The sequence below is a fragment of the Cherax quadricarinatus genome, chromosome 30 (assembly GCF_038502225.1).
Source record: "Cherax quadricarinatus isolate ZL_2023a chromosome 30, ASM3850222v1, whole genome shotgun sequence".
Taxonomy (NCBI): domain Eukaryota; kingdom Metazoa; phylum Arthropoda; class Malacostraca; order Decapoda; family Parastacidae; genus Cherax; species Cherax quadricarinatus.
The window spans coordinates 13,543,038-13,568,484 of record NC_091321.1 but is presented as its reverse complement, the minus strand read 5'-3'; the positions used below and the strand labels follow the sequence as shown (position 1 = coordinate 13,568,484).

At 44.7% G+C, this 25,447-nt stretch overlaps 1 protein-coding gene across 1 annotated transcript in view; it reads right to left on the bottom strand.

The window, feature by feature from the left end:
* Positions 1-25,447, bottom strand: part of LOC128692495 (uncharacterized) — a 90,702-nt gene that overhangs the window by 13,053 nt on the left and 52,202 nt on the right. The window contains exons 7-11 of the mRNA XM_070090141.1: positions 15,832-15,921; positions 13,360-13,577; positions 12,742-12,867; positions 10,540-10,677; positions 2,766-2,907 (exon numbers count right to left, since the gene is read on the bottom strand). Coding sequence (XP_069946242.1) covers positions 2,766-2,907; positions 10,540-10,677; positions 12,742-12,867; positions 13,360-13,577; positions 15,832-15,921 — 714 coding nt within the window. The remainder of the gene's footprint in view (positions 1-2,765; positions 2,908-10,539; positions 10,678-12,741; positions 12,868-13,359; positions 13,578-15,831; positions 15,922-25,447) is intronic.

The following is a 25,447-nucleotide window of genomic DNA, read 5'->3' as shown; positions in this document are numbered from 1 at the left end:
AGTTACATAGTGGGAACACCTGCAGTGTGTTGCTTAGTGTGAGGCTACGTTGTTGTATGAGAGAGTTACATAGTGGGAACACCTGCAGTGTGTTGCTTAGTGTGAAGCTACGTTGTTGTATGAGAGAGTTACATAGTGGGAACACCTGCAGTGTGTTGCTTAGTGTGAGGCTACGTTGTTGTATGAGAGAGTTACATAGTGGGAACACCTGCAATATGTTGCTTAGTGTGAGGCTACGTTGTTGTATGAGAGAGTTACATAGTGGGAACACCTGCAGTATGTTGCTTAGTTTGAGGCTACGTTGTTGTATGAGAGAGTTACATAGTGGGAACACCTGCAGTGTGTTGCTTGGTGTGAGGCTACGTTGTTGTATGAGAGAGTTACATAGTGGGAACACCTGCAATATGTTGCTTAGTGTGAGGCTACGTTGTTGTATGAGAGAGTTACATAGTGGGAACACCTGCAGTGTGTTGCTTAGTGTGAGGCTACGTTGTTGTATGATAGAGTTACATAGTGGGAACACCTGCAGTGTGTTGCTTAGTGTGAGGCAACGTTGTTGTATGAGAGAGTTACATAGTGGGAACAACTGCAGTGTGTTGCTTAGTGTGAGGCTACGTTGTTGTATGAGAGTTACATAGTGGGAACAACTGCAGTATGTTGCTTAGTGTGAGGTTACGTTGTTGTATGAGAGTTACATAGTGGGAACACCTGCAGTGTGTTGCTTAGTGTGAGGCTACGTTGTTGTATGAGAGTTACATAGTGGGAACACCTGCAGTGTGTTGCTTAGTGTGAGGCTACGTTGTTGTATGAGAGAGTTACATAGTGGGAACACCTGCAGTATGTTGCTTAGTGTGAGGCTACGTTGTTGTATGAGAGAGTTACATAGTGGGAACACCTGCAGTATGTTGCTTAGTGTGAGGCTACGTTGTTGTATGAGAGAGTTACATAGTGGGAACACCTGCAGTGTGTTGCTTAGTGTGAGGCTACGTTGTTGTATGAGAGAGTTACATAGTGGGAACACCTGCAGTATGTTGCTTAGTGTGAGGCTACGTTGTTGTATGAGAGAGTTACATAGTGGGAACACCTGCAGTATGTTGCTTAGTGTGAGGCTACGTTGTTGTATGAGAGAGTTACATAGTGGGAACACCTGCAGTATGTTGCTTAGTGTGAGGCTACGTTGTTGTATGAGAGAGTTACATAGTGGGAACACCTGCAGTATGTTGCTTAGTGTGAGGCTACGTTGTTGTATGAGAGAGTTACATAGTGGGAACACCTGCAGTGTGTTGCTTAGTGTGAGGCTACGTTGTTGTATGAGAGAGTTACATAGTGGGAACACCTGCAGTATGTTGCTTAGTGTGAGGCTACGTTGTTGTATGAGAGAGTTACATAGTGGGAACACCTGCAGTATGTTGCTTAGTGTGAGGCTACGTTGTTGTATGAGAGAGTTACATAGTGGGAACACCTGCAGTATGTTGCTTAGTGTGAGGCTACGTTGTTGTATGAGAGAGTTACATAGTGGGAACACCTGCAGTATGTTGCTTAGTGTGAGGCTACGTTGTTGTATGAGAGAGTTACATAGTGGGAACACCTGCAGTGTGTTGCTTAGTGTGAGGCTACGTTGTTGTATGAGAGAGTTACATAGTGGGAACACCTGCAGTATGTTGCTTAGTGTGAGGCTACGTTGTTGTATGAGAGAGTTACATAGTGGGAACACCTGCAGTATGCTGCTACACTATTCCATATTATAATTACATAGTGAGGAGAAAAGCTAGCAACGTTTCAGTGTCATATTACGTCATCCAAGATGGGTGACATACAGAAGACCGTCAGATGTGTCAGCCTGAGCTGACAGACGTCAGCAAGGCGCCAAGGACACGGCCGAGCATTCCACTACAGGTTCAGTAACTACTGGGAACGTTAAGGGGATGAGGTCCGTCGTCTTGAGTTACTGTGTACGTTAGAAGCTATAGTGAAGTGAGTAAGGGTTATTGTTGCGTGTCGAGGCGTGTAACTCTTGCTTTATGGTGTAGTCCCGTAGCTCGATTGGTAGGGCACTCAATTCTCACACTGAGGTCCGTGGTTCGACCCCCGGTACGGGTGGAAACATTTGGATGAGTTTCCTTCAGGTACCTGTTGTCCATGTTCACCTATCAGTAAAATAGGTACCCGAGTGTTAGTCGACTGGTGTGGGTCGCATCTTGGCACAAAATTGACCTAATTTCCACGAAATGCTCTGCATAACAAGGAACTTCTCTGTATAGTAGTATGTCATTGATGTCTTCTATGGTCTGTATACCTTGTATATGTACTTGTAGAAATAAATATTAATAGTAGTACTAGTTAACAATGGTACTACTACTACTACTACTACGACTACTACTACGACTACTACTACGACTACTACTACGACTACTACTACGACTACTACTACTACTACTACAACTACTACTACGACTACTACTACGACTACTACTACGACTACTACTACGACTACTACTACGACTACTACTACTACTACTACGACTACTACTACGACTACTACTACGACTACTACTACGACTACTACTACGACTACTATTACTAATACTACTACTACGACTACTACTACTACGACTACTACTACTAATACTACTACTACGACTACTACTACTACGACTACTACTACGACTACTACTACGACTACTACTACGACTACTACTACGACTACTACTACGACTACTACTAATACTACTACTACGACTACTACTACGACTACTTCTTCTTACCGTGACCCGTAGGGTCAGAAAGTTTCATACTCTCTTCTAGTTCTGCCTGCCACTCTGCTTCTCTCTTCTCTCTTTCTCTCTTCTTCTCCTCCAGTTCTCTGTTAAACACCAACATCCTCTCGTACACGACGGCTTCCCCTTCCTATGGGAAAGAAGGAAAGATAGAGATAAGTAGATTTAAGCAGCTAGAGTATAATGAACACTTGCCAGTGTTCAGTGATAACCCACATGGAGACACAAACACAGAAAGTTGATTGATCTGTATATTTCGAGTTTTATTACTCACTCCCCGCGAGTTCAGTCCTCACCCGTACCGTAGTTTGTGTGCAATCGTGTCATTACGATTTCGTGAATCCTAAACCGAGGGATAATGTTGAGAACAGATGTGTACTTTCGTCCCTTTAAGCAGGTTCTGGAGAAAGTGTGTAAACAAACAGGAAAAAAATTAAACCAAGCCATATATATAAACACAAGCGATGTTAGAACAGATAATGAAAGCAGTGTTGTGTTACACTGAGCGTGTAACTGTAACCACAATGTAGATTCTGAAATTTGCACATTAAATATAATAGTTACGTGAAGAGGAGAATTGTAGAGTCAGACTTAGTCTGAGATCTAAACTTCCAACATAGTAATTATCGTTCAAGTCACTGGATATCTTAGTGTTTCGCTTGAAAGTAAAGTCTCTTTGAGAATCAGGTAACCAATCAGGTGTTTCTCAACAAGGTAAGCAGGTCCAGAGGCGGAAACACTCACCATCAATCGATGAACAGCTCTCTTTCCAGCACTCAGCAGCAGCCCCATCCCAGTGTACTTCCCACCTCCACAACGTAAGGTAAGCTAGCCAATTTTTCCTAAATCTCTTCATAGATATTATCTTTCTGGCAATCATATTATATTACTAAAACCAGATGTCTCCACTCAACACACACGCACACACACACACACACACACACACACACACACACACACACACACACACACACACACACACACACACACACACACACACACACACACACACACACACACACACACACACACACACACACACACACACACAGATTAGAAGAGGAGCTGAGACATCTGAAACAGCACAGAGACAAAGATATTACAGAAGTAGCATCGGCAATGGCTACATCAAACACAGACAACAGGTCTAAAGGAAGCATGGAAACTAAACTGTATGCAGAGGTCCTGTCAAACCCACACGGGGCCAAAACAAAGACAGGGAGCACACTAGGACAGAATGAGAGGTTGGAAGACATTGAAGGAACTAGGACATGTGCAAGGACCTTACCAGATACCTGTGGGGGCCATGAGCAGGTGAGCAGGAAGGATAAACCAAGAAGCATAGGGGCAATAACTAGGGAAGGGACTGAAGGAAGGAACACTCCACGGGAAGGAACTAAAACACATCAGAGGATGCAATGGGAGTCACAGTGGGAGGTGGAAAGGGAAAGATCCGTGTTTGTCTATGGGCTAGACGAAGCTAAAGGGGAAACTTATGATGAAAGAAAGCAGGAGGAGAAAAAAGCGATTGAAGATATCATGAAGGTGATAGGCGAGGGGGACATGACCCAGGTGGCAAATTTTCGGAGAATTGGGTGGTTCACAAAGAAAAGGAATCGGCCTCTCAAAGTAATTTTCAAGGCAGAATCAACCCGAACCATGATCCTGCAGGAGAAAGCACGGCTGAGAGGCAAGCAGGAGTTCCGGAGTGTGTACCTCGATCGAGACAGAACACAGGACGAAAGGAAGACAATGAAAGAGAGAGTTCAAAAACGAAAGGAGAAATGGGAGGAAATGAAAAAGGAGAGCAGAATAATCCAGGATCAAATGGAAGGACAAGCGCACCCCCCAGAAACACCTGCAGAAGGACTCCAGCCACGACACCCCCAAGGCAACTGAACAATCCAAACCAATCATCACACACCGATCCCTCTGTTTCCACCCCCCGCACCACAGTTACAGTATTAGAACAGAAGTTGAAGGTTTGGTACACAAATGCAGATGGATTAACGAATAAACATGAGGAATGGCAAGAAAGAATCAATGAGAAGTCCCCAGACATCATAGCAGTTACAGAAACAAAACTCATGGAGACAATAACAGATGCAATCTTCCCATCAGGATACCAGATCATGAGGAAAGATAGAAGGGGCAGGGGGGGAGGTGGGGTTGCTCTGCTCGTAAAAAACAGATGGAAATTCGAGAAAATGGAAGGAATAGATGAGACGGGAGAAAGAGACTGCATAGCAGGTACACTTCAGTCTGGGGAACACAAAGTGGTCATTGCAGTGATGTATAATCCACCACAGAACTGCAGGAGGCCAAGATAGGAATATGAAGAGAGCAACAGAGCAATGGTGGACACACTTGCTGAGGTGGCAAGAAGAGCTCACTCCAGCAGAGCAAAGTTGCTGGTTATGGGGGATTTCAACCACAGGGAGATTGACTGGGAAAACCTGGAGCCACATGGGGGTCCCGAAACATGGAGAGCCAGGATGTTGGACGTGGTGCTGGAAAACATCATGCACCAACATGTTAAGGACACTACCAGAGTGAGAGGGGAGGATGAACCAGCAAGATTGGACCTTGTGTTCACCCTGGGCAGCTCAGATATTGAGGACATCAAGTATGAGAGTCCCCTAAGAGCTAGCGACCACGTGGTTCTGTGCTTTGAATACATAGCAGAGTTGCAAGTGGAGAGAATAACAGGAGTTGAATGGGAAAAGCCTGACTATAAAAGAGGGGACTACATAGGGTTGAAGAACTTCCTGCGGGAGGTCCAGTGGGACAGAGAACTGGCAGGAAAGCCAGTAAATGAAATGATGGAATATGTAACAACAAAATGCAAGGAGGCAGTGGAAAGGTTTATTCCCAAGGGCAACAATAACAACGGGAAGACCAGAACGAGCCCCTGGTTTACCCGACGGTGTAAGGAGGCAAAAACAAAATGCAATAGAGAATGGAAAAAGTACAGAGGGCAGAGAACACACGAAAATAGGGAGATCAGTCGCAGAGCCAGGAATGAGTACGCACAGGTAAGGTGGGAGGCCCAGCGACAGCATGAAAATGACATAGCATCGATAATCAAGACTGACCCGAAACTGTTGTATAGCCACATCAGGAGGAAGACAACAGTCAAAGACCAGGTGATCAGATTAAGGACAGAAGGTGGAGAACTCACAAGAAATGATCAGGAGGTATGTGAGGAGCTGAACAGCAGATTTAAGGAAGTTTTTACAGTAGAGACAGGAAGGGCTGTGGGAAGACAGCACAGAAGGGAACATCAAGAGGGAATATACCAACAAGTGTTGGATGACATACGAACAACTGAGGAGGAGGTGAAGAAGCTCTTAAGTGACCTTGACACCTCAAAGGCGATGGGACCGGACAACATCTCCCCATGGGTCCTTAGAGAAGGAGCAGAGATGCTGTGCGTGCCTCTATTCACAATCTTCAACACATCCCTTGAAACTGGGCAACTACCTGAGAAATGGAAGACAGCTAATGTAGTCCCCATATTTAAGAAAGGAAACAGAAACGAGGCACTAAACTACAGACCTGTGTCTCTGACATGTATTGTGTGCAAAGTCATGAAGATTATCAGGAGGAGAGCGGTCGAACACCTGGAAAGGAACAAGATTATAAATGAAAACCAGCATGGGTTCATGGAAGGCAAATCTTGTATCACAGACCTCCTGGAGTTTTATGACAAGGTAACAGAAGTAAGACACGAGAGAGAGGGGTGGGTAGATTGCGTTTTCCTAGACTGCAGGAAGGCCTTTGACACAGTTCCCCACAAGAGATTAGTGCAGAAGCTGGAGGATCAGGCGCACGTAAAAGGGAGGGCACTGCAATGGATAAGGGAATACCTGACAGGGAGGCAGCAACGAGTCATGGTACGTGAAGAGGTATCACAGTGGGCGCCTGTTACGAGCGGGGTCCCACAGGGGTCAGTTCTAGGACCAGTGCTATTTTTGATATATGTGAACGACATGATGGAAGGAATAGACTCTGAAGTGTCCCTGTTCGCAGATGACGTGAAGTTGATGAGAAGAATTAAATCGGACGAGGATGAGGCAGGACTGCAAAGAGACCTGGACAGGCTGGACATGTGGTCCAGCAACTGGCTTCTCGAATTCAATCCAGCCAAATGCAAAGTCATGAAGATTGGGGAGGGGCAAAGAAGACCGCAGACAGAGTATAGGCTAGGTGGACAAAGACTACAGACCTCACTCAGGGAGAAAGACCTTGGGGTGACCATAACACCGAGCACATCACCGGAGGCACACATCAACCAAATAACCGCTGCAGCATACGGGGGCCTGGCAAACCTGAGAATAGCGTTCCGATACCTTAATAAGGAATCGTTCAAGACACTGTACACTGTGTATGTTAGGCCCATACTGGAGTATGTAGCACCAGTCTGGAACCCACACCTGGTCAAGTACGTCAAGAAGTTAGAGAAAGTACAAAGGTTTGCAATAAGGCTAGTCCCAGAGCTCAAGGGAATGTCGTACGAGGAAAGGTTAAGGGAAATCGGACTGACGACACTGGAGGACAGAAGGGTCAGGGAGACATGATAACGACATACAAGATACTGCGGGGAATAGACAAGGTGGACAGAGATAGGATGTTCCAGAGAGGGGACACAGGGACAAGGGGTCACAACTGGAAGCTGAAGACTCAGACGAGTCACAGGGACGTTAGGAAGTATTTCTTCAGTCATAGAGTTGTCAGCAAGTGGAATAGCCTAGCAAGTGAAGTAGTGGAGGCAGGAACCATACATGGTTTTAAGAAGAGGCATGACAAAGCTCAGGAAGCAGAGAGAGAGAGGATCCAGTAGCGATCAGTAAAGAGGCGGGGCCAGGAGCTGAGTCTCGACCCCTGCAACCACAATTAGGTGAGTACACACACACACACACATTCAGGAAACTCAGATCATTGCCTCTTATAATTTTCTTTATAACCATCCTAAATTTATACACTTCTTAAAGACCCTTTCTTGCCTCTGTTCCCCGAATTATATCTATCATATATCTATCATACCGGAGCACCAGCTAGCCTCCATCCAGCCTTCTGTGGCAGCCTCCAGCCTCCAGCCTCCAGCCTAGCCTCCAGCCTCCACACACTCCAAGCCTCTCTCGGCCTCCAGCACAGCCTCACCACTGTCTCCAGCCTCCAGCCTCCAGCCTCCAGCCTCCAGCCTCCAGCCTCCAGCCTCCAGCCTCCAGCCTCCAGCCTCCAGCCTCCAGCCTCCAGCCTCCAGCCTCCAGCCTCCAGCCTCCTCACTGCAACATAGAAAAATGTCGTGCCTCACACCTATCCAAAAATACTGAAACACAATACTCAGATACATTACTCACGTTACATCATAACACTATCTACCTTCTTCCCCTCGTCTATTCACTGATTCTCCCAATCTTTGATACGCCCGTCTACCCACACATCCTCTCCCAAATCCCTCAATACATTCACTTGCTCCCTACTTTATTCCAATCTAAGAGCCAATCTTTAACGTCATAGATATCGTCTTACTCTCATCACCTTGCCCATTTCGGATCCTCATTAAAACTTTGTAATTTGACACACCTCTCCTAAGCACCTCCTCCAAACCCTGCAACTTTGAAGTCTAACGTTGCAAGTCTAATACTGCAAGTCTACCGTTACCTTTTTTTCAAGAACAGACCTGCGGTAGTACAGTGGAAAACTCACTAGTCCAATCCTGGCCAATTCTTTTTTTTTTATCGAATACTTTGAGGCTAAATTGTTAACACAGATTTTTACACTTTCTGATCAGTTATGGTCGAGATATAGAGGTTGACTTATTCCAAAATGACGGCATTATAAAACCTTCCTAGGAAAGTTAAATCACATAATTACCCACAAGCATATACACACATTGGAACGGTCAGGAACAACGAGGAATGGGCTTAAGAAAAATGCTTGAGCAACATGACTTGGAGAACAGAGGGTCAGGATAGACATGGTTACGACATACAAGATACTCAGAGATACAGACAGACACTGACAGACACTGGCACTGACAAACACTGACAGACACTGACAGACACTGACAGACACTGGTAGACACTGGCAGACACTGACAGACACTGACAAACACTGACAGACACTGACAGACACTGACAGACACTGGTAGACACTGGCAGACACTGACAGACACTGACAGACACTGAGAAACACTGAAAAACACTGACAGACACTGACAGGCACTGACAAACACTGACAGACACTGAGAAACACTGACAAACACTGACAGACACTGACAGGCACTGACAAACACTGACAGACACTGACAGACACTGACAGACACTGGTAGACACTGGCAGACACTGACAGACACTGACAAACACTGACAGACACTGACAGACACTGACAGACACTGGTAGACACTGGCAGACACTGACAGACACTGACAGACACTGACAGATACTGACAGACACTGACAGGATGAACAAGAGAGTGTATCACATGAGCCACATCAGAGTAAGAGCAGCCTCGATGCTAATTGCATACGTTTGCACAGGATGTAAGTAAATAAGTGGAATGTGCTAGGTGAATGAGCTAGGTGAATTAGCTAGGTGAATGTGCTAGGTGAATTAGCTAGGTGAGGGCCAGGTGGGAGCTTATAACTGCACATGCATGATGGCTTTTAAAGAAGATATGATGGAGGGCAGGAGGTAAAGGACCAGCCACGTCAGTGAGTCGGAGTTCAAGAGGCGGTGCCCAGGAGTTGAGCCCAGGAACTGGTGCTCAAGAGGCGGGCCCAGGAGCTAGTGCTCACCTTCAACCAGCACAGCTGTTGACACAAACTTTTCCAGTTGGAATTAAATGAAAAGGTCGTATTATTAAATTTACAATTTGTCCTCCGGGAGGAATCTCTCTCTCTCTCTCTCTCTCTCTCTCTCTCTCTCTGGAAATATTTCTTCATTTAGGTTATCAAAGTTTTCTCTTCAAGATTACCGACTTCTGAAGATAACCTTTAATGACTCGTGAAATATATCAGCATTGTTCATCCTGTGTCGATTTAAAGCTCCTGGCCCCGCCTCTTTGCTGGTCGTTACTAGGTCTCTCTCTGTCTCTCTCTCTCTCTCTGCTCCAAGAACTTTATCGTATCTCTTCTTAAAGCTATGCATGGATCCTGCCTCCACTGCATCACTCTCCAGACTATTCCACTTCCTTGCAACTCTATGGCTGAAGAAATACTTCCTAACATCCCTGTGAGTCATCTGAGTCTTCAGTTTGAGTTGTAACATCGTTGTTGCTATGTCCAGGCTCTCAAACATTGTGTGTGTGTATGTGTTTGCATACTCTCCCGTGTGTGTGCAAGCACTTAAGGTCCGTGTGCACGTCTTCGTTCACGTACACTAACATTAACACTGAATTCAATTCCTCGCCAGTGTTCTCACTGCCCTAAAAATATGGCCTCAACCTTATTGAAAGAAAACCTATAAACACTATAATAAACCCATTTCTCCACAGTCCTACCAACTAACGCAATCAAAACACAACCCCCAGAATAAACACCAAAACCAAACAACGTAGAATACATAAACACCTTCCAACACCTTCCTCTTCCACACTCCACAGGACCCCGAAAAAAAAGAGCATCAACAACCGCCATACTTTTTTTTCCCCTCTCTTCTCACACGCAACAGAAGACAACACAAGGACAAAAGCGCATCGGCCGGGACCCCATCCTCTTAAAAAACCCGTTTATTGTGCCATGACAACAATTACTTACAGTGGTGCCGGATATAGAACTCTGCGTCTCCCTGATGCTTTTTTGTTTCGAGAGTCTTTTCTTCTTCTTGTGTAGAGGTCTAGACTCTATGATCATCTCTTCCAACTCGAAGGTTGGATCACAGTTTAGGTGGTCCTTCTGTAGACATAGATAGATAGATAGATACTTAGATAGATATTTAGATAGATAGATACTTAGATACATACTTAGATATTTAGGTAGATAGATTGGTTTAGAAAGACACGTAAGCAAACACTACTAAACGCAGCCCCACACCTCTAACTTCTACAGCTTGCGTCTACACGATCCCTTGTGGGTTCTGTCCCAAGAAATATGTAGGCGAGACAGGCAGAGATCTTGCAGTCCGCCTGAATGAGCATCGAAATGCCTCTAACAGAGACGATGTAAGGTACGCCTGTGTCCTCCACAGAGACTCAACGGGGCATTTGATGAACTGGAACGAGGCACAACTCGTTCTCACCGAACCAGACCTCAGACGCCGACGGTGCCTAGAAGCCTCACTAATCACCGTCACCGACACTATAGAACGCAACACTGGAAACTACAAAATTTCAAAAACATTGGCATACATGATACTTAAGCAGCACCAACCCAACAACACAGGAGCTCACATGATTTCATCGTCTACTGGTCCTCATCATAGACAGAGGTTGTTTTGATAAGGACCTGCCTCGCATGGGCCAGTAGGCCTTCTACAGTGTTCCTCCATTCTTATGTTCTTATGACATTCCTCAGGTCACGTGCGTCACATCTCACTCTCCGCCTATATATATAATGTCTTTCTACCTCTGTATGTTAGAAGTGATCAAGGTCCCAGGACCGAAACGTTTTCTAATAAATATGTTATAGTGTTTGCTTACGTGTCTTTCTAAACCAACTTGTCGGTATTTATTACCAAGGTTTATACCAGGTAGATAGATACTTAGATAGATAGATACTTAGTTAGATATTTAGATAGATAGATGCTTAGATAGATAGATACTTAGATAGATAGATACTTAGATAGATAGATACTTAGCGAAATAGATACTTACATAGCTATTTAGATAGATAGATACTTAGATAGATATTTAGATAGATAGATACTTAGATAGATAGATACTTAGATAGACAGATACTTAGATAGATAGATACTTAGAGAGATAGATACTTAGATAGATAGATACTTAGATAGATAGATATGTAGATAGATACTTAGATAGATAGATACTTAGATAGATACTTAGATAGATACCTAGATAGATAGATACTTAGATAGATAGATACTTAGATACATAGATACTTAGATACATAGATACTTAGATACATAGATAAATAGATACCTAGACAGGTAAATAAATAAATACGTAGATAGATAGCCAGATACGTAGATAGATAAACAGATACGTAGATAGATAGACAGATGGCCGACCTCAGGAGTAGATTAACTCTCGAAACTCTTCAAAGGTATATCAAAAGTAAAGGATACGTAGATAGATTGATATGTAGATAGACATAGATATAGATAGATATAGATAGATACTTAGATAGATAGAAAGATATATAAAAAGACAAATAGATAGATAGATATAAATAGACACATAGATATACCTACCTAGAGATTTATTTTACTGTGTGTTCTGTTAATAACATTAAATAATTCAAAGATAATTTTAAATTATTTAATTCTGGACTAGGATTTTTTTTTTTTTTGAGGAATATATGAAAAAACTTGTAATGAATGAAATTATTAATGCTGCAAGTATAGGAATAATAATAATAATAATAATAATAATAATAATAATAATAATAATAATAATAATAATAATAATAATAATAATAATATAATGATGATAATAATAATAATAAATAATAATAATAATAATAATAATAATAAATAATAATAAGGCATTTCCGCATCAAAATCAACACATCACTTCTCCACTTCTCTCTCTTCCACTCTCTCTCTCTCTCTCTCTCTCTCTCTCTCTCTCTCTCTCTCTCTCTCTCTCTCTCTCTCTCTCTCTCTCTCTCTCTCTCTCTCTCTCTCTCTCTCTCTCTCTCTCTCTCTCTCTCTCTCTCTCTCTCTCTCTCTTTCTCTCTCTGTCTCTCTCTCTCTCTCTCTCTCTCTCTCTCTCTCTCTCTCTCTCTCTCTCTCTCTCTCTCTCTCTCTCTCTCTCTCTCTCTCTCTCTCTGTCTCACCGGCGGTGTGAAGACAGGCTTGACTCTCTTCTTGATGACGTCGTCAGCAGTGATGGTAGCAGCGTAGGGAAGCTGCATCAGTTGATCTAAACACTGGATACGCTTCTCCACACTCACCGTCAACAGCTGCAGGATAACAACACCCGTCGCTAAACACATAAAGGAAATATCTTTGCCAGCTACTGTAGGAGTGTGTGTGTGTATGTGGGAGGTACTATATCAGATCTAATTCGAGATGGGGGAGAACATCTTCATCTTCTGCGATACAAAGATGCTGTGGTGGGCACCATACATCAATCATGTTTAGGATCATGTCCAGTATTCTCTTCCCCGTTTCTCTCCTCTCCCCACCTCCTTACCCATTTCCCTTCCCCTTCCCCATTAGAACACTCCCTACACCCTAAATCCCCACTAGAACACTCCCTACACCCTAAAACCATGTTAAAACACTTCCTACACCGAAATCTCCCCTAGAACAACCTAAATGCCTATTAGAGCACATAAGTCCCCACTAGAAAACCCTAAATTTCCACTAGAAAACTTCCTATACCCTAAATCCCCACTAGAGCACTCGCTACACCCTCAATAAAGATGCGAGAAGAACGATGTGTGAGTGACCTTGGAGATGACATGTACGAGTCCAGTGTGGCAGGAGGAAGGGAAGGTGGGTGCCTGCTGGAAGATGCGGCGGATGTCATGAAGGGAAGTGTTGGAGTGGATGTCGAAGGGCCTCTTGCCCCTCCGCACCTCGTAGGCGGTGACCCCGAGCGACCACCAGTCTACCTGATAGGAGTAACCCTCGCACGTGTCCGCCACACACTCAAACACTTCCGGCGCTGCACGTGCCCACCGGTGTTGCCCACGTGTTGGCAAGAGTTGACAGGTGTTGCCAGGTGTTGCCCAGGTGTTGCCATGTGTTGCCCAGGTGTTGCGAGATGTTCCAGGATAAGATAAGGAAATTTGTAGTTAGATATAATAATAATAATAATAATAATAATAATAATAATAATAATAATAATGACGAATATAATAATAATTATAATAATAATAATAATAATAATAATAATAATAATAATAATAATAATAATAATAATAATAATAATAATAATAATAATTATTATTATTATTATTATTATTATTATTATTATTATTGGGTAATCAAAATCACAATTAATCAGAACATTAATAATAATTTTAAATCTTTAAACATAGATTAAGTTGTACTTTTGGCGTACGTACACTGAGGTTTTTGATCCGAGGAATTGGAGCCACCCTCCGTTTACCTCGATCAAACCTGACTGTCGCCCGTCACCCCCCCACCCTGTAGGCGCCGTAGGACCCTAAAGGGTTTATCGCTTCCCCATTACTGCCATAAAAATTATAACTCAAATTATGTGTCCGAAAGCGTTTGTCGACCACGAATTTAAAAATTACCAAATGTTGCAAATTTTTTTTTTTCCAATATTTATAATTTTTCACGTAATTTTTTTTTTTTTTTTTTACATTTCTGGATCAAACAGTTTACATTTATTTTTCCGTAATTGTACGCAGATATTGCGGTAAATTTTATAGGATTTTAAAAATATGGGTAAAAGTGCGTAATACGTCTTATGTCCTAATTAAGGACATTAAAGTTGGCAAAGAGCCATTAAAGTACGTGCCAGCACGTACGCCCCGGAATTATTGTCCTTGCCGTGTCATGAAGGACATCAGAAAGGTCTGTAGTCTTCCATGGTCATGAAGAATATCAAATACCTGCTATCTACCTCGTCCATGGTAGGTTACAACTCTCCTTACATCTCTCGCGGACACTTTCTGAGTTACACTGTTACCTTGTTACCTTGTTACCTTTCATGGTCAACAAGAGCATCAGATCTCGGCTCTTGACTGACTTACGAAGGACGTCAGAATTTTCCACATATCGCCGCCTCTTGCCGTTCCCTGTGGGAGGACCCTGAGTCATGTTGCTATCTTCTGTCTAAACCCTGTTGCTATCTATCCAAATCCCGTTGTTATATATCTAAACCCCGTTGCTATCTATTTAAACTCCGTTGTATCTATCTAAACGCCGTTGCTATCTAACTAAACTCCGTTGTATCGATCTAAACCTCGTTGGAATCATTTATCTAAGCCCAAGTACTATGTATATCTTCTAGATGGAAGTCAATAATGCTCTCTTCAATACAGAGAGAATCAAAGCCTCCATATGTTGCTCAGGGTGTTAGATCTCCCAGCAGAACCTCTAACGAAGGACGTTTGATCTTCCTAAGTTAACTCACACGATATTAGTTACGCGAAGACATGTCACGGATGATTCCTCTTGGCTTGTCAAGTTATTCAATGTACTGCCATATAAAATTAGGTAAAATAATAGTGGAAGATGATATTAATACAAAGATTTGGAAAACTGCTGTGGGAGCAGGAAGGAAGATGAGGCAGAACGACCAGTCACACAGGACGACCAGTCACACAGGACGACCAGTCACACAGGACGACCAGTCACACAGGACGACCAGTCACACAGGACGACCAGTCACACAGGACGACCAGTCACACAGGACGACCAGTCACACAGGACGACCAGTCACACAGGACGACCAATCACACAGGACGACCAGTCACACAGGACGACCAGTCACACAGGACGACCAGTCACACCGTTGAAGGTGACCAAAAAAAATGCTTTTTCAAAAGTGTGTGGAACAGTGGAACAGGGAAGGCAGGAGGAAAAAAGAGGACAGGAAATTGGGGACGATGGGGAGAGAGAGAGAGAGATAAACGGGGAAACATTGGAGAAGGCAGCAATGTTACCAAGGCTTTTGCGGTTGATGGGTCAGTTTTGACGGCAGGAAATGGGATTGAAAAGATGTGTGGAGAGGGATTTTTTTTTTTGTTGGGGGGGATGAATGGAGGGACGGTGAGGGGGGAAGGGATGGTAGGAGTGTGAGGTGAGAGAGGGCAGAGAGGGAGTTGGGTGGGAAGGTGACTCAGTGGATAACCATTAACCAGCGGATAACAATTAACCACTGGATAACCATTAACCAGTGGATAACAAACGGTAGATAGATAACCAGGGGGCAAAATACCTACCCATATAGGGCTTGGTGCCCGACATCGACGTGGCGAGTTGACCTGGTCTCAAGACAGTAGCGATGTTGAAGTCAGTCAGGTGGACGTGACCTGAACGAAGGAAAAGAAAAATATATCAATTACCGGCTCTTCTACAGTGCTGTACACAGACGCACAACTTTCATACCCACTAAACTTTGGCAATTTAGAAGCACCATTAAAAAAAATGCCAGAGTTTTCGATGTTTTTTTTTCCTAATTTTTTTCCAATGTTTCAGACCATCTAACATTATATCGTAGCTAGGATAAACAGTGTTACATTATTCTGTAAATTATCTAAGCAATCCTATATTATCCCACAGTGCTTTGTGACACCTTAATCAAGGTAATCTGCGTTAGATAACATGCAAGGTAATAAGTGTAATGTGACACCTTAACTAAGGTAATTAATGTTACGTGACATCTTGGTTTTAAGGTAATAAGTATTATGTAAAATTTTAGCCAAGATAATCAGTGTTATGCAGCATTTTAGCTAAGGTAATCAGTGTTATGTTACATCTAAGTTAATCAGTGTGACGTGACAGCTAAGGTAATCAGTGTTATGTTACATCTAAGTTAATCAGTGTGACGTGACAGCTAAGGTAATCAGTGTTATGTTACATCTAAGTTAATCAGTGTGACTTGACAGCTAAGGTAATCAGTGTTATGTTACATCTAAGTTAATCAGTGTGACGTGACAGCTAAGGTAATCAGTGTTATGTTACATCTAAGTTAATCAGTGTGACTTGACAGCTAAGGTAATCAGTGTTATGTTACATCTAAGTTAATCAGTGTGACTTGACAGCTAAGGTAATCAGTGTTATGTTACATCTAAGTTAATCAGTGTGACGTGACAGCTAAGGTAATCAGTGTTATGTTACATCTAAGTTAATCAGTGTGACTTGACAGCTAAGGTAATCAGTGTTAAGTGACAGTTAAGGTAATAAGTTATGTAGCATCTTGGCTAAGGTAATCCCTTTTATGTGAGATGATTATGAGAGAAGATGCAGACATTAGGAACGCACGGAAGCTGCATCCTCTCACACGCAGACATGAGGGAGGTACACGGGGTTATATAGGAGCAGAGATGAGTCCGTGCTGGTTAGGAAGGTCAGGTTCACGTAGTCAGGTGTAGGAAGGTCAGGTCCACGTAGTCAGGTGTAGGAATGTCAGGTGCACGTAGTCAGATGTAAAGAAGGTCAGGTCCACGTTGTCAGATGTAGGAAGGTCAGGTCCACGTAGTCAGGTGTAGGAAGGTAAGGTCCACGTTGTCAGATGTAGGAAGGTCAGGTCCACGTTGTCAGGTGTAGGAAAGTCAGGTCCTCGTATTAAGATGTAGGAAGGTCAAGTCCACGTAGTCACGTGTAGGAAGGTCAGGTCCACGTTGTCAGGTGTAGGAAAGTCAGGTCCACGTTGTCAGATGTAGGAAGGTCAAGTCCACGTAGTCAGGTGTAGGAAGGTCAGGTCCACGTTGTCAGATGTAGGAAGGTCAGGTCCACGTTTTTAGGAGTCAGGTCCAATAATCAGATAATAATAAGTCCACGTAGTCAGGTGTAGGAAGGTCAGGTCCACGTTGTCAGATGTAGGAAGGTCAGGTCCACGTTGTCAGGTGTAGGAAGGTCAGGTCCACGTATTAAGATGTAGGAAGGTCAGGTCCACGTAGTCAAGTGTAGGAAGGTCAGGTCCACGTAGTCAAGTGTAGGAAGGTCAGGTCCACGTAGTCAAGTGTAGGAAGGTCAGGTCCATATTATCATCATTATTATCGTTGTTATAGTTACTGAGAAGCATAAATTACCATAGTGGTAATACAACACCTGAAGGAAGAGGCGGAGGTTATCAGGTCTGATCCGAGGAAAGGAGAGGGGTAGCTCCATCTCATTGAATCAGGAGCCCTTGAAAGGAATAATAAGGGCATGGCAGGGCGTTCAACCCCTGCTACCTCCCTGCCAAAGGGACATTTATCTCGGCCTTTCATTTAAGATTCCAAGAAAACATTGTGCAACTTATCAATGTCAGGTCGGTGGCACTGTGAGTGGCACAGTCTGGCACTGCCGGGGATAATCGTGCGCATTTCAATGTTTCCTGTTTACTCTCTGCCACATCGCTGCCAGACGCTTCGGTGCAGTTTTTGTTACATTATTTCCTTGTTTGTGGTTAATATATGTTGATGTCGGAGGCCTCGTAGCAATTTGTATTATATATACATTGATGTTGCATTGATGTTGCATTGATGTTGCATTGATGTTGGATACCTGTGGTAATGCGAGTATAGGCTGTATGAGCCCGACTTCAGTCCTGATTTTTTTTCATCGTGGGCTCGATACTCCGTCCACTAGTCGCAACCAGTCATGGGAATCCTCCTTCCCTCTCTCCCTTTCCTCTTTCCTCCCTCCCCTTCCTCTTCCCTCCTTCGTCTTCCTCTTACCTTCACCCACCTCACAACCCGCATCGATTAGGTACATCAGCGAGGGGGGGAGGGGGGATGGGAGAGGGGGGAGGGGGAGGGGGGGAGGTGGGGAGTGACGAAAGCATTTCGTTAGGTCACTCTCACTGACATTAACGATCAGCTGAATCGTTAACATAAGACTAACTACATAGTACTAATTATTTATCCATAGTATATATACTATGCACACAGCCAAGCTGAAGGCTTGACCCTCCGTCCGTGTATGTTATTCAACACAAGTAGTGCAGGCTTGTTCCACCGTCCGTTCATATTAAGAAACATTTCCCTGGCGGCCAGACTCACCCTCGTCCTACCAGACGCAATCTGTCAAGGTCCAGCGGGAACTGCGACGTCTAATCAATGAGAATCGCGTTTAAAACCAACGAGAAACAGAACATTATCAATCCTGGTTATGGACGGGGTCGCGGGGGGCATTGACCCCCGGTACACCTCCAGGTAAAGTGTGGTCATGACGGGACCGCGGGGGGCGTTGACCCCTGGTACACCTCCAGGTAAAGTGTGGTCGTGGCAGGACCGCAGGGGGGCGTTGACCCCCGGTACACCTCCAGGTAAAGTGTGGTCGTGGCAGGACCGCAGGGGGGGGGGTACACCTCCAGGTAAAGTGTGGTCGTGGCAGGACCGCAGGGGGGCGTTGACCCCCGGTACACCTCCAGGTAAAGTGTGGTCGTGGCAGGACCGCAGGGGGGCGTTGACCCCCGGTACACCTCCAGGTAAAGTGTGGTCATGGCGGGACCGCGGGGGGCGTTGACCCCCGGTACACCTCCAGGTAAAGTGTGGTCATGACGGGACCGCGGAGGGCGTTGACCCCCGGTACACCTCCAGGTAAAGTGTGGTGACGGGACACCCCCTACACCCAGGTAAAGTGTGGTCATGACGGGACTTGGGTACGCCTCCAGGTAAAGTGTGGTCGTGGCAGGGAGGGGGACGTTGACCCCCGGTACACCTCCAGGTAAAGTGTGGTCATGACGGGACCGCGGGGGGCCTTGACCCCCGGTACACCTCCAGGTAAAGTGTGGTCATGACGGGACCGAGGGGGACGTTGACCCCCGGTACACCTCCAGGTAAAGTGTGGTCATGACGGGACCGCGGGGGGCCTTGACCCCCGGTACACCTCCAGGTAAAGTGTGGTCATGACGGGACCGCAGGGGGGCGTTGACCCCCGGTACACCTCCAGGTAAAGTGTGGTCATGACGGGACCGCGGGGGGCGTTGACCCCCCGGTACACCTCCAGGTAAAGTGTGGTCATGACGGGACCGCGGGGGGGGGCAGGTAAAGTGTGGTTGACCGCGGGGGGCGTTGACCCCCCGGTACACCTCCAGGTAAAGTGTGGTCATGACGGGACCGCAGGGGGGCGTTGACCCCCGGTACACAAGGTAAAGTGTATGCATTACACTTTTTTCTAATTTTAGCGTTTATATTCTAATTGTTTCATATATTTTTAATGTAGTCTGGTGAACAACAATATACTCGCAGTTTCTCAGTTTTTCAGAGATTTTTTTTTTTTAGCTCTAATACTCGAGGGAAATTTTAGAGGAAAAATAAAAATAAAATAAAAAATAAAAATAAAAATAAAAATAAAATAAAAAATACTATAGCCAATAATTCTATGATTTATTTTCATCTGTAAATTTTATATTAGTGTCGTGTGGCAACGACGACCATAATTGTAACGACCATAACTGTCGTTTAGTAACGACCATAACTGTCGTTTAGTAACGACCATAACTGTTATTTAGTAACGACTATAACTGTCGTTTAGTAACGACCATAACTGTCGTTTAGTAACGACCATAACTGTCGTTTAGTAACAACCATAACTGTCGTTTAGTAACAACCATAACTGTCGTTTAGTAATGACCATAACTGTCGTTTAGTAAATACCATAGCTGTCGTTTAGCAACGAGGACCATAGTTGTCGTTTAGCAACGAGGACCATAGTTGTCGTTTAGCAACGAGGACCATAGCTATCGTTTAGCAACGAGGACCATAGCTATCGTTTAGCAACGAGGACCATAGCTGTCGTGTAGCAACGAGGATCATAGCTGTCGAGGAACCATAGCTGTCGTTCGTAGCAACGAGGACCATATAGTTTTGCTATCGTTTAGCAACGAGGACCATAGTTGTCGTTTAGCAACGAGGACCATAGCTATCGTTTAGCAACGAGGACCATAGCTATCGTTTAGCAACGAGGACCATAGCTATCGTTTAGCAACGAGGACCATAGCTATCGTTTAGCAACGAGGACCATAGCTGTCGTGTAGCAACGAGGACCATAGCTATCGTTTAGCAACGAGGACCATAGCTATCGTTTAGCAACGAGGACCATAGCTGTCGTATAGCAACGAGGACCATAGCTATCGTTTAGCAACGAGAACCATAGCTATCGTTTAGCAACGAGGACCATAGCTATCGTTTAGCAACGAGGACCATAGCTATCGTGTAGCAACGAGGACCATAGAGAGACATCATTGAAGAATGTGAGCGCCTGAGTCTCAGTGATCTACCTAATCGTATTATTGTCTGTAGTGTTGTGTGATGCTAGGCACTGTGTTGCAGTGTTGTGTGATGCTAGACACTGTGTTGCAGTGTTGTGTGATGCTAGGCACTGTGTTGCAGTGTTGTGTGATGCTAGGCACTGTGTTGCAGTGTTGTGTGATGCTAGGCACTGTGTTGCAGTGTTGTGTGATGCTAGGCACTGTGTTGCAGTGTTGTGTGATGCTAGGCACTGTGTTGCAGTGTTGTGTGAGGCTAGGCACTGTATTGCAGTGTTGTGTGATGCTAGGCACTGTGTTGCAGTGTTGTGTGATGCTAGGCACTGTGCTGCAGTGTTGTGTGATGCTAGGCACTGTGTTGCAGTGTTGTGTGATGCTAGGCACTGTGTTGCAGTGTTGTGTGATGCTAGGCACTGTGTTGCAGTGTTGTGTGATGCTAGGCACTGTGCTGCAGTGTTGTGTGATGCTAGGCACTGTGTTGCAGTGTTGTGTGATGCTAGGCACTGTGTTGCAGTGTTGTGTGATGCTAGGCACTGTGTTGCAGTGTTGTGTGATGCTAGGCACTGTGTTGCAGTGTTGTGTGATGCTAGGCACTGTGTTGCAGTGTTGTGTGATGCTAGGCACTGTGATGCAGTGGGGTGTGATGCTAGGCACTGTGTTTGCAGTGTTGTGTGATGCTAGGCACTGTGCTGCAGTGTTGTGTGATGCTAGGCACTGTGTTGCAGTGTTGTGTGATGCTAGGCACTGTGCTGCAGTGTTGTGTGATGCTAGGCACTGTGTTGCAGTGTTGTGTGATGCTAGGCACTGTGTTGCAGTGTTGTGTGATGCTAGGCACTGTGTTGCAGTGTTGTGTGATGCTAGGCACTGTGTTGCAGTGTTGTGTGATGCTAGGCACTGTGTTGCAGTGTTGTGTGATGCTAGGCACTGTGTTGCAGTGTTGTGTGATGCTAGGCACTGTGTTGCAGTGTTGTGTGATGCTAGGCACTGTGTTGCAGTGTTGTGTGATGCTAGGCACTGTGTTGCAGTGTTGTGTGATGCTAGGCACTGTGTTGCAGTGTTGTGTGATGCTAGGCACTGTGTTGCAGTGTTGTGTGATGCTAGGCACTGTGTTGCAGTGTTGTGTGATGCTAGGCACTGTGTTGCAGTGTTGTGTGATGCTAGGCACTGTGTTGCAGTGTTGTGTGATGCTAGGCACTGTGTTGCAGTGTTGTGTGATGCTAGGCACTGTGTTGCAGCGTTGTGTGATGCTAGGCACTGTGTGCAGTGTTGTGTGATGCTAGGCACTGTGTCTGTAGTGTTGTGTGATGCTAGGCACTGTGTTGCAGTGTTGTGTGATGCTAGGCACTGTGCTGCAGTGTTGTGTGATGCTAGGCACTGTGTTGCAGTGTTGTGTGATGCTAGGCACTGTGTTGCAGTGTTGTGTGATGCTAGGCACTGTGTTGCAGTGTTGTGTGATGCTAGGCACTGTGTTGCAGTGTTGTGTGATGCTAGGCACTGTGTTACAGTGTTGTGTGATGCTAGGCACTATGTTGCAGTGTTGTGTGATGCTAGGCACTGTGTTGCAGTGTTGTGTGATGCTAGGTACTGTGTTGCAGTGTTGTGTGATGCTAGGCACTGTGTTGCAGTGTTGTGTGATGCTAGGCACTGTGTTGCAGTGTTGTGTGATGCTAGGCACTGTGTTGCAGTGTTGTGTGATGCTAGGCACTGTGTTGCAGTGTTGTGTGATGCTAGGCACTGTGTTGCAGTGTTGTGTGATGCTAGGCACTGTGTTGCAGTGTTGTGTGATGCTAGGCACTGTGTTGCAGTGTTGTGTGATGCTAGGTACTGTGTTGCAGTGTTGTGTGATGCTAGGCACTGTGTTGCAGTGTTGTGTGATGCTAGGCACTGTGTTGCAGTGTTGTGTGATGCTAGGTACTGTGTTGCAGTGTTGTGTGATGCTAGGCACTGTGTTGCAGTGTTGTGTAATGCTAGGTACTGTGTTGCAGTGTTGTGTGATGCTAGGCACTGTGTTGCAGTGTTGTGTGATGCTAGGCACTGTGTTGCAGTGTTGTGTGATGCTAGGCACTGTGTTGCAGTGTTGTGTGATGCTAGGCACTGTGTTGCAGTGTTGTGTGATGCTAGGCACTGTGCTGCAGTGTTGTGTGATGCTAGGCACTGTGTTGCAGTGTTGTGTGATGCTAGGCACTGTGCTGCAGTGTTGTGTGATGCTAGGCACTGTGTTGCAGTGTTGTGTGATGCTAGGCACTGTGCTGCAGTGTTGTGTGATGCTAGGCACTGTGCTGCAGTGTTGTGTGATGCTAGGCACTGTGCTGCAGTGTTGTGTGATGCTAGGCACTGTGCTGCAGTGTTGTGTGATGCTAGGCACTGTGTTGCAGTGTTGTGTGATGCTAGGCATGCAGTGTTGTGTGATGCTAGGCACTGTGTTGCAGTGTTGTGTGATGCTAGGCACTGTGTTGCAGTGTTGTGTGATGCTAGGCACTGTGTTGCAGTGTTGTGTGATGCTAGGCACTGTGTTGCAGTGTTGTGTGATGCTAGGCACTGTGTTGCAGTGTTGTGTGATGCTAAGCACTGACCTCAGCAGCTCTAGCACCTGTGGCACTGGTGCTGAAAACCTCGCGTGTAGCGAGGCACTTGTCGCTTGTGAGTGAACGTATGAGTAGTTGCAGCAACATCCTACACAACGACCGCAAGAAAGACTTTCCTATAATGTATGGCGCAGTGGAGCGAATTCCGCTCCTCCGGCAATTTCGCTTTACAAGACATATATTGTTTACATTTTCTTGTTGTCGTGTGAACACTGCTGAGGCTCCGAGCCGACCATGCGTCTCTCTCAGCGTTCAGTATATAATAATTCTTTTCATTCATACTCATTCCATTTGGAACTTGGTGTATTTTGGTTTTTCCTTAGAATTCTCGTGAAGTTGGTACACAGTGAGTGTATAATAATGTTAATATGAATTGAGAAAACTGTGTTGAACGTGTATTTTTTTCGAGAATTGCGGAGATTTGAGGTTCGAGTGATGAGCAGTGCGAAGCCCCTGCGACAGTAAACTGGCAGTGACCATCAAATTCAGGTCACTAGCAAGGTGGGCTCGTGCTATGCTTGACCCCAGTTCGAATCTATATATTTATCATGATACAATAACTAAAGATTATATAGCAGCTGCGGAGTGAGTGACAATCAAGTTCGATCCAAGGAGGGAGAAGGTAGCGCCAGTTCCTCGATTCAAGGGCCCTTCACCAGCATCAAGGCATCTGGTGTCAAAGGTAGAAACATACTGGAGGCGACGGCACTCTTAATCTGCCTAGACAAACATTATAACATGAATTACATATCCACAGACACTGTACAATATCTGATTATTTCATTTACTTAATCGTGGATCAGTACATTTCTCAAATTTCGGATTCATAAAATTTTTTTACACATGTAAGCTACGTAACACAGGTGAAGGAGGACTGCACAGAGTCAGTCCAAATTTTTGCAAGAATATTTATTAACAATGTGAATAGTGAGCATTGCTTTACTTAGGTACATAATTTATCAGTCCTCACACGGTCGCATGGTGTGGTTAGGTAAGTGGTGTTAGATGGTATATCAGTCCCACCAGGACGGAGGATCAAGTCTTCACCGCTCCTGCTGCTGCGGTTGATACTTTAAATAAATCAATAAATCGTTCAACTCATCGGTTACAACACACACACACACACACACACACACACACACACACACACACACACACACACACACACACACACACACACACACACACACACACACACACACAGGAGCTCGGACTCGACCCCTGCAACCTCAACTAGGTGAGTAGGTGAGTACACACACTGCAAGCAGAAGTATGATAAAGCTCACGGCTCACGGAGAGTGACCTAGAAGCGACCAGTGAAGAGGCGGGGCCAGGAGCTTGGACTATCTATATATATATATATATATATATATATATATATATATATATATATATATATATATATATATATATATATATATATATATATATATATATATATATATATTAATAAGGAAATATAATATTGCTTCCCCCTGCTTCTCTATGTATGCAAATGATCAATTTGCCCATCTGATGAGGAACCGTGGTTAGGGTAGTTAAATTTGCATCTAAACGAGAGTTCAACGGCATAGTTACCAAGAGTTTGTGGATGGCACTTCAGATGAATTGGTTCATAATATTGTGGATTGATTGTTACTGTGTATGTGTGTGTGTCTGTATGTGTGTGTGTGTGTGTCTGTATGTGTGTGTGTGTGTGTGTGCGAGGGACCGGTACACAGAGTTGTTGGACATCGTCATTTCCGACTTTGTGTTGCCACTTTGTATTGTTTTTCAAGCTTGATCAAGCAGCTTGTGAAAGAATACGAAGGTGATCCTGATAAAGCATGAGAATCAGAATTAGTTTCGACTACCCGTCTTTGAGGATCACCTGGGAGTGTTGCTCATCACCCGGAGTCAGTAGTGGCTACAGTAAGTCATAACTTGGGTCACAGTAAGTGGGATATACTGTAGGTATCTATGAAACACAAACAGGTGCTAATACTCAATAAGAGAGTGCCACTGTATGGTCACTTGACACCTACATATACTTTCATATATATATATATATATATA